At 37.6% G+C, this 9,865-nt stretch overlaps 1 protein-coding gene across 5 annotated transcripts in view; it reads right to left on the reverse strand.

Moving 5' to 3' along the window:
- Positions 1 to 9,865, reverse strand: part of DIAPH2 (diaphanous related formin 2) — a 194,053-nt gene that overhangs the window by 148,676 nt on the left and 35,512 nt on the right. For all 5 annotated transcript variants that reach the window (XM_027880856.1, XM_027880855.1, XM_027880854.1 and 2 more), the window contains 7 exons: positions 9,209 to 9,327; positions 8,842 to 8,958; positions 8,166 to 8,284; positions 7,795 to 7,859; positions 6,904 to 7,008; positions 4,625 to 5,314; positions 2,547 to 2,661 (listed from right to left, as the gene is read on the reverse strand). In XM_027880856.1, the coding sequence (XP_027736657.1) occupies positions 2,547 to 2,661; positions 4,625 to 5,314; positions 6,904 to 7,008; positions 7,795 to 7,859; positions 8,166 to 8,284; positions 8,842 to 8,958; positions 9,209 to 9,327 (1,330 nt within the window). The remainder of the gene's footprint in view (positions 1 to 2,546; positions 2,662 to 4,624; positions 5,315 to 6,903; positions 7,009 to 7,794; positions 7,860 to 8,165; positions 8,285 to 8,841; positions 8,959 to 9,208; positions 9,328 to 9,865) is intronic.

The raw sequence follows: 9,865 nt of genomic DNA on the forward strand, positions 1-9,865 counted from the left end.
AGAGGTTTTATCAAATTTCAGTGCCACAACTTAAATGGAATTGCAAATTTTTAATAAGTGTGTATGCTATTTCTTTTACTTCAGTGACTATTCCCGTGGGTATTCCAAAATGCCATGAAATACAAGAGTAAACACTAAGGCATCACAATTGCTTTTGGCAATTGTCAGTTTTCTTCCACTCATCCATTTATTTGTTTTACACGCTGACTGTGCTCTTGAGAATATAAAATGCATTTCTAGTTGTTTTTCTATCCTTCTCCTATAATGTATTAGGAGAGCACACTAAAAAATGGGACTAAAGCAGAAGAGAAATTTGATCCCAGATCATGCTTGAAATAGGTATCTGGGGGATTACTGAGCTGCCTGTGACTCTTAAGGCAAAAGGTGAGGAAGAATGGTGAACATTATTCCACATTTCCCTTTGCAGACAGCAGTTGCAAAAAAAAGTTGCTTCTGGAATGCAATTTTATGGGCGTGCACTGCAACTGAATGCTCTGAGATTCATTTTGACTTAGTAGATTTTGAAGTTTCAAGAAAAACTTGAACTCAAAGACAGACAACACTGACTTTCTCTATGAATCACACCAGTAAGATCTTCATATCCTGAGTAATATGCAGTAACATTTTGAATTTGCAGTTTTTGTTATGGCATCTTGTCTTCTATAATCATTAACTGAGAAGAACACAAGAAACAACAGGAAAAATATCTGCATGGCTATCACTACAGTAAGCTATTTGGAGAATTTCTGTTGTTCCCGGTTTCAGAACTGTGCAACTGTGTCAACAAGAATTTCTTCTCATGGGAAAATGACATCTACGTCAAAATTTCAAGAAGGTTTTTTCAATATTTTTAACAAATAAGCTTTTCAGGAATTCAGAAACATTTGTTCCAATTTCTGATGAAAAAATTCAGCTCAAGGCAGAAGTTTGTCATTTTCATGACAGGCATTGTTTCCCTTAAAGGTCTTCCTGACATACTAAAACCAATGACCAACTCCACATCATTTCAACTGTAGTGCTATAAAACCCCCCAAAACTCCCAAACAAAGCAGCACATTCAAAACTGTGATTGCTTATTTGGCCTATGAACACTTGATACACCTGATTCCATCCACCTTTAGGAACTGCACAACCCTGAAATACTGCAACTCTTTGATGAATGGACAAAAGATTTGTTGCTAGACCAGGAATTCATTCTTTCGCTATCCACCTTTTCCTGGACTCTAATTTGTTAGGCTTCCCCATGAGCTCCTGAGTAAGTTATTACTGAATCATACTTCAGCAGTGTTTGCTTGTTTTCTTTGCCTGAAGCAAATGACCATCAAGCGCAGATAATAATGAAAAGACTTTCTAAAAAAACTAAGTGCAATCTTAGACAACTGTAAGACCATTTGAGGAGCTGAGAACAGTACTAAGGTATCAAAATCATCACCAATATTCAGTTGCTAGTAAATGCACTCATAACTTACAATACAAATATTATCATTGTATTTCCTATTGAAGGAATCAAGTGCTTGAGAAATTAAACTGGTTTTTATCTAAAACCAGTAACAGAAGAGGTATTTGCATAACGTTCTGATCAGCCTCAGTTACACCTGCTAAAGCTCCAGCATAGTTTTTATTCTCATTGTGGTGTTCTCTGCAGCATTCAAACAGACCTGTTTCAAAATGGTTCAGCAAAAAAATGTGATTATCTGATGCTTTTCCATGGTATTATGCAAACAGTTTAAAAAGTCTGCTCTCACATATTCAACCCTTTGAAAACTAGCTTACAACATTCACTAATGACAGCAATGCATTTGGACTACACAGAACTTGGGGGTGGGGGAAATGATTGTTAAACTACACAAACAGAAATTTAAATGCTAATTAATAGAGTATACTTAAAAACTTCTTCCTTAAATGACAGCTACATAGAGTATTTAAAAAAAAAAGTGAAAGTTAATACTAGGGACACAAACACAGTAAGTTTAAAAAGAATGATCATCATATGAATGATCATTCATATTCCAAAATCATGACAAGAGGGCACAGTATAGTTATGATCTTGTGATTTAACTGCATGTTGTAATTGCTACATCCCAAGGTTTACTTGTAGAGGATTGTGGTTTAGCAGAGTTGTACAAGCAAGTGAATATCTGTTACACAACATACCCTCCACATCTGGAATATCTACCAGAACCTGACCACTTACAGTTCTTGCAGCTGAGGAATATGATGACTGCATATTAATGCAAATAAGGCATGATTTTAGGATCAGAATTTCAACTTAATTATAATTTGAAGAATTCACATCTGCCTGCAATATACCCTACACTTTAAAGAAATATTCTTGCAAAAAGATTCCTTTCCTTATGTCGCAACGTGAGGGACGAGCAATTCTTGTACCAGACTCCTATGCTTAATAAAAACATGGGTTTTACATCATCTCCCTGCTATAAAACTATCGTAAGTATGATATGGTATCTCACAAACTATAAAAGAGATTGTCATTGCACAGTTTTAAACTTAGTAGAAGCATAATAAAAAGTAAAATAAGAATGTACCTTTCATTTGGGTTCCAAAGGTAAGCGCCAATTTTGCAAACAGCTCCGGGTTTTCAAATTTATCTTCTTCAGCTTTTACCCAAAAGCTGTTTTCTCCTATCTCTTGAGGCTCAATCTGAAAGAAAATGGCATCTCCAAAGTCAATAACTAGTGTTTTCAAAACCAAGTTAAAACAAGTGTGTGATAATAACAACAAAAGTTTGTGATAATTGGACTGAATGAAGTTAATCTACGTTCCGGGTATGTTCTAATAATGAAGCTTCTTGCACAAACAGAATTACCTGCCCTCTAACCACAAATGGGTTTTACTGTATTTCCCCCATTCAACAAATTCTCCAAGCAGGTCTGATAATATATTAGCATCTGGGTTTGCAAGTGTCCCAGTTTTCTCTGGATTACTTCACAGGGAGTTCCCAAATTCTTCCCCACTGCTATGCACCCCTGATACTTGAGGACTGTAGGAGGAACATTCCTTCTTACACTGACAGAGTATGGAATAGCTTATCTGTAAATGCCCTGTCAATGTGGACCCTTCAGTGACTCAGTATTAAGCCTGTATTGGCTATATTAAAAGAAGAAAGTGCTCTGAAATACAGAAGCTGAAAGACAACTTTAGTCTCAGGCATGACTCAGAACTGCTATTTTGTTTTCAAAATATGTTCCTCCAACAGCTTTTAACATATTATAAATTCTTGTTTACAAGTTTGTTTAAATGCCAAGTAATTTTCAAGGGCTATTTAACTTCAAGATGATATGCAGGAAATTCAGCAATATTCTATTTGTCAGTCTCACTTGAATTTCACCGCAACACTCTGGTCCCTCATCTTTTACCACTCCTTTACCACCAGCTCCAGGTAAGATATTTTTAAAAAAACTACCTTAATCCAACACTAATGGGGAAGACAGTTACAGCACAAGGGACCAAATTAAACACTAAGAATTTTATTCCTCAAATGATGGCTCCTTAAAAGTGATGAACAAATAGACTTTCCACTTTCTCAGCAGGCAGGAGATCTCTGGCACTGTTCCCAGAGCTCTTAAGCAAAGCATCCATCTGCAGTTACTTCCCATTGTCATATCCAGTGTTCAGATGGACACTCTATCAATAATTCCTATAAACTCACAAATGTAAATTACTGCAATGAAATTGGATGCAATTACCAATATGTCCTATAAACTAAAAAGCTTATTTTTCCATGTGTTTACTGGTCAGCACTCTGAGTATGTTTCACAGTTACAAAGCTCCTGCAATTATCTCTCAAATCAGATATTACTTAGCAAGAACAACTGAGTTTAGCAAATATAAGTTATATGTCTGACAGAAACTCTTCACTGCTTAAGTGAGATGCCTAAATAAATGTATTTAAACTCAATCAACTCTCTTACAGCTGAAACCCATTAGCCCTTGTACCCACAGCAACAGGCCCTGCTAAACAATTTGTCCCCAGTTTTATTACAGGCTCCTACAAGTACTGAAAGCCCATAATAAGGTCTCCCCAGGTAATGTAATGAGGCTACTCAAAACAGGTAATTCTTTCTTCTAAGAACATGTGATTAACTTGAAACATGTTAAGAGACTGGAAGCTCATGGTGCCCAAACCTTTCCCTTGAGCAGTCCCATGGCTCCTCCCTGTGGTCACAGCCCTGCTCCAGCACATCACTGATTGAGAACAGCCAATTAGCATCTCAGACAAATAACCTACCAGTACCATTACAGGCCTGATACTTGCACCCTCTGAACTTAGAACTACTCTAAACATCATGAACTTCAAAGCTTTCTGCATGAAATAGCGTGCTGCTAGCTGTGTGTGAGAACTGCTTTAAAACAGTTTGGAGATACATATATATGGAGAGAGAAAGAGAGAGACAGAGATACACAACTTAATGCAAAGCTGCAATTCACGTTCAGTGCACCTGATATAATGTACTGGAACTAAATTGGCTTCCTGGAATACTTTGCCGAACACCAAGTTCTGCCAAAATTAATCTCATTTAAAAATTCCTCACAGTGTACAATCGTAACTGTATCTGTAAAGTAAGGAGGGGGAGAAACATCAGTTTCACAGTTCTTGTTGTACCTTTGACCAGTTGATTCTCTTCATGGAGACTTCCAGCTGATACTTCTTCTTCTCCTTCATCCCGTGGGGTAACGCTGGTGCCACCGGAAAGGGAGCAAAGGGAACACCTCCAAGGGGTGGTGGCATTGGAGGCCCACCAAAAGGCGGTGGTGGAGGAGGAGGGACTCCTCCTCCAGGGAGTGGAGGTGGCGGAGGTACCGCTCCACCAGGCAGAGGAGGAGGTGGTGGTACCGCTCCACCGGGCAGAGGAGGAGGTGGAGGTACCGCTCCACCGGGCAGAGGAGGAGGTGGAGGAATCGCTGCTCCACCAGGAAGTGGAGGAGGAGGAGGAATTGCTGCTCCACCAGGGAGGGGAGGAGGAGGAGGAATTGCTGATCCCCCAGGAAGGGGAGGAGGAGGAGGAATTGCTGATCCCCCAGGAAGGGGAGGAGGAGGAGGAATTGCTGTTCCACCAGGTAGGGGAGGCGGAGGAGGAATTGCTGCTCCACCAGGTAGGGGAGGCGGAGGAGGAATTGCTGCTCCCCCAGGCAGCGGAGGAGGAGGAGGAATTGCTGCTCCCCCAGGCAGCGGAGGAGGAGGCGGAATTGCTCCACCAGGCAGTGGAGGCGCTGGAGATGGTGATGCGTTCTCGCTTGGCAGGGTGGCAGGTAATGTTGGTCCTTCTGCCAGTTGACCTGTCAGGACTGGACCCTGGAATACAAAAGAACAATTCTTTTCACTGGGGACAGGAGGTGAACCAGCTAGGGTGCCTTTTAGTCATCTGCACCTCAAGAGAGTGAGAAATGCAACTGTTCTCCTATTTAAATGAGAAACAATAACAATAGATTGTACCATGTACCATAAAACTGCCAAGTAAACTGAATAACCTAGCATTTTTATAAAAACAAATTGTTTCAATTTTAAAGAAAATTTAATAGTAGCAGTAACATTTAAGTGAACAGAACAACATTTTATTTCTTACCAATGCACAAAACATTTATCCCACTTAGAAAACCCTGGCAAGCCAGGGCATCTGAGATGAGAACAACCATGCTGAATTTTAACAGCACTAATGTGGTGGTGAAAAATTTTCCACAGTAATCACTGGAGCAGCTATTGCAGTGCAAGAGGTTACAAGGACATAGTTGTTCATAACTATCCTGACATCATGTAGGGCTGGAGGATGTGCAACAGCCTGCCCTGCTTGGTTTTATATCTGTAGATGTTTCTTTGGTAATCAGAAGAAAGAACAATAGCAATATCTGCTCTAATAAGATGCAAAAGGAACAAGGAAGAGAAACAGCAGCATGTTAAACCACTAGAGGTGAGTGAATCTAAAACAAGTGCCATAACATACTGTACTAGAGAAGAAAAAGGCAGATAATAGAAGTGTTAATAACACCATTACTGTGAGTGAGCTGTAATATCTAGATAATCTGAACTGTGTTAGAATCAATAAAACAGGATTAATAATTAATTAGACTAAAAAAAATTTTTGACTTTGCATAAGGCATGTATTTCTTCGGGTCCACAAACTAATACGCAAGCTACAATGCAACAACTGGAGAAAAACTCACTAAAACAGACTAATTTCAGTGTAACGTTATCTTGCAGAAATTTCTAACCAACATGAGATTTGTTAAGAACAAAGCAGCAACAGGAGTGTCTGTCTCCACCTCACAATCCAAACAAGAAGTGAGATCATAGGCATTAAAGAAAAAAGGCAACAGGCAGACCTTGCCTAGCACCAAAGAAACAGGAAAAAAGCCAAGTTGAAGCAAAAGCACCAAACCATAATATCTGTTAGTTCCTAAAGGGTATAAACAACAAGTCTAAAACCCAAAGCTGGCGTAAAAAATAAAAAGGAAAAAGTTTTATATAAAACTCTAAGTAAAAAATATACATAAGAATAAAAGGCTTTAAAAATAAAGCCTTCTAAAACCAAAACTCTCTGCAAAACATACAGAAGTAGCAATGTTAAAGCACAAACAAATACTTGGAGGCAAAAAAAAAAATAAAAATCTGGCTGGATTCAAAATTTTTATAGCCTAAGGAAATTTTTTTCCTCAAAAAAGCCAGTACCTATGACAGGTGTTGAATATATTGGTGTTTGAAAAATGTTACCTCCATTAACTATCCTTAGTAACTTAAGCTGGCTGAAAAACAAATCAATACAACTATAACAGACATTTCAAACTCCCAGAGACAAGATACTCCAGGGCAATTTCAATTCCTTAAAGAAAAATAAAAAAACCCCAAGCAACTCAGCTGTGCAACTTAAGGTGATATAGTTTTATTACCTGGGTTTGTAGCTGTTTGATTTCTGTTTCGAGTTCTTTGATTTTCTCTTCTCGTTTCTGAAGCTCCACTTGTGCCTCTTGTCGAGCTGTGAACTCTTCATCAAACTGTAACAATTAACCAGAAGTGTTTGTCTGTTTATGTCCATACTAAATACTATATTTTCAGGAATTCTTTGAGCAATATCATAACTAGAACAATAGATGCACTTCTAACTTTTGTTAGAAGCATTTTTCTAGTATGTCCTCCTTTAATACCACATAATTTCTTCCATCAGTAATAAGTCAGTGACATAGAACCACTCAGATCCAGCTGCTTAGTACAGGTTTTCCAGCCCTAACACAACACTGCAGACTTCTCAAACTAAACTTGAGTTTACATGTCATGCAGTGACCTTAAATTCATTACAAACAAATATGCAGTTACCATGTTCAAGAACATGTACTGCCTTTTAGCCTGCAAAAGTCTTCCAAGACCAGCCCAACAAAAATCACAACTTTGAATGCTTTTAATACATAGTATATGAACTTCAATACTATTGCTCCTCAAATAGTCCACTGAGCACTTCATATCCTTAGATAGGATGTGATCAGACGGGATTAACAAATAATTCATCAACATAATCTAGGAAACAACAATTTCAGTAATATGAGAAAAGATATTGTATCAAAATATTTTCAGCACAAACACCAATAGTGATAAAGCAGAAGGACCTGTCAATTTATTTAAAAATATCCCAAAAAAAATGTTTATTACATGAAATATACTGAGCTGGAATTCTTCCTACAGAAATAATTTTAAATGTCTCTCCTGCATTTAGTAATAAAGAAGCCTACTGTGTTCCTGTCAGGTTTCTGTTCCATACCTTAAAGAGAGCAAGGAGTGGGACTTACCTTTCTGGAAAATTCTGCTGCTTTCTTTTCACTCTCTTCTACTTTAGCTTTGTCCACACATGCATCTAGAATTTAAATAAAATACCACACAGAAGTCACATAAAACCTATCACAGGTCTGAGGTGCCTCCCAATCATAATGACCCTCTGAGCCCATGACACAAAAGAAACAGACAAATTTTCTTTTCACACCCTCATTCCATTAAAGGCTGCAGCATTTGATCTGGCCTTCTCCACAAGTGCACCTGTAGCTTACATGAACATTTCCAGAAAACTGAAAAAATCGACAGTCAAGGAAAGTCTAGACAGAAGGACACAAAGAGAAACATGCACTTGGGTAGAACAAGGTAAAATTGCTTAAAGTGTACAAACCAACAAGATGGGTAAAATTCACGTCCAACCTTCCCCGATATTTAAAATCTGGGTCCATGCCACTGCAGTGCAACACGATCTGGGACACACATTCTTCTATGATCTTGTAATACTGAGGTCTAAAACAGGAAACATTTTACAAGACAGTGAGAACAAGCACAAGCATTTATTGAAGGGGAACAACTTTAACTCCTAATATATGAATTACACAATCGTCAGTAAAAATATCAGGTTAAAAGTCTTATTTGTACTCTTATTTGCCAAGATTTTGCATGTGATACCTTGACCCTGCAAAGACACTTAAATACACATAAGAGAAGTTTACAATGAAAGAAAAGATACAAGGCACTGTTGGAAGTATTTTCAATTATTGGTTATACAACTTAATGTCAAGTTCCTTGAAGTCATGAAGGTAAGAAACAAAGAAAGAAAAAGTGTTCAATAAAGTAAGAGATTCTTGGGATCAGGGTGTTAGACTAAGGTTAAAGTTGCTGAAACCAGCATTATTATATTTAATAAGATCTTTTCAATACTAACATAGAGCAGCAAGACAAAGAACACATCAGTCTCATGACTTTTCAGGCATGATTACGAGCTACTCAGTTTACTGGGGTCTTGATTTCTTTTCTTGTCCCTATTCCCTCCAAAAAAATCCAACCTGAGAGCTGACACTTACCTGATATAGTAATCATTCCTGATGAGAAGGAAGTGTTGGAGAATTGACAAGAAGTAATTTTCAGAAGAAGTGTCTTTGACCAAGTTATACAGCAGATGAAATACTTCACTCACATCGGTGCAAACATTGTTAAGAAAATAAACCAACCAAACAAAATCCAAAAGAAAACCACAAGGCACTAGTTTTCTAAATATTTTCTAAGCATTTTTTAACAAAAAAAGCAACTGGAAAGAAAATCTGCTTGACAAATTCCCTGCAACAGATAAACAACTGCAACAAATAAACCACATGTACATCACTATAACTTACATTTAATATAGTTCTTAAATGATGCAAAAAGTTCTAACACCATTTCCATAAAGGATATTCCATTTCAGCTTTGATATCACTGAGACGGTGTGACAGTTCAAAGTGGTCTTCATCTTTGTTCTCATCAAACACTCTCAGCTGAATATCAAGCTCATCATTTTCCTTATCTTTCAAGGCCTGTTTTTCGAGGCAAAGTAAATCTTAATTTTCCCCTTTTTTTAAAGCAAGAACCCATCCCCCCACCCCCAAAGGATTGTATCATGGCAAAAAGTAAGACATTAACCTTTTAACAGGAGTGAGCTGTAACACAGTGCCTGTGGGTTTTTTATTAGAATGATACAGCTGAGAAAAACTAAAGGCAAAATATCAGCAAATACAGCAGGTCTGGGCTGCAGAACAAACAAGAAGCCTTCTAATTGAATAGAACTCTCTTCATGAGAAAGAGTCAGCAGTTTCTGCTTGTTGATGTCAGAGTTCCTTAGAGAAAAGTGTAAGGATAGTTCAAAACATTAATTAAGGTGAACTTAAGAAGTCTAAAGTAGTGTAAAGAAGGTATTTTTACAATTTCTGTTTTTAAGCATTTATTGTTTCTCTAAATTAACTTTCAATTAATTAAAAAACCCAAACAAACAACCTAAGGAGTTCTTCAGGATTTCACATGTTCTACATCAAATAAAGCCAGTAGATCACATTAATGTATCTGCATGATATAATA

The sequence above is a fragment of the Empidonax traillii genome, unplaced genomic scaffold, assembly GCF_003031625.1.
Source record: "Empidonax traillii isolate 1590-97213 ecotype Southwest subspecies unplaced genomic scaffold, ASM303162v1 scaffold76:size1281806, whole genome shotgun sequence".
In the NCBI taxonomy this organism is placed as follows: domain Eukaryota; kingdom Metazoa; phylum Chordata; class Aves; order Passeriformes; family Tyrannidae; genus Empidonax; species Empidonax traillii.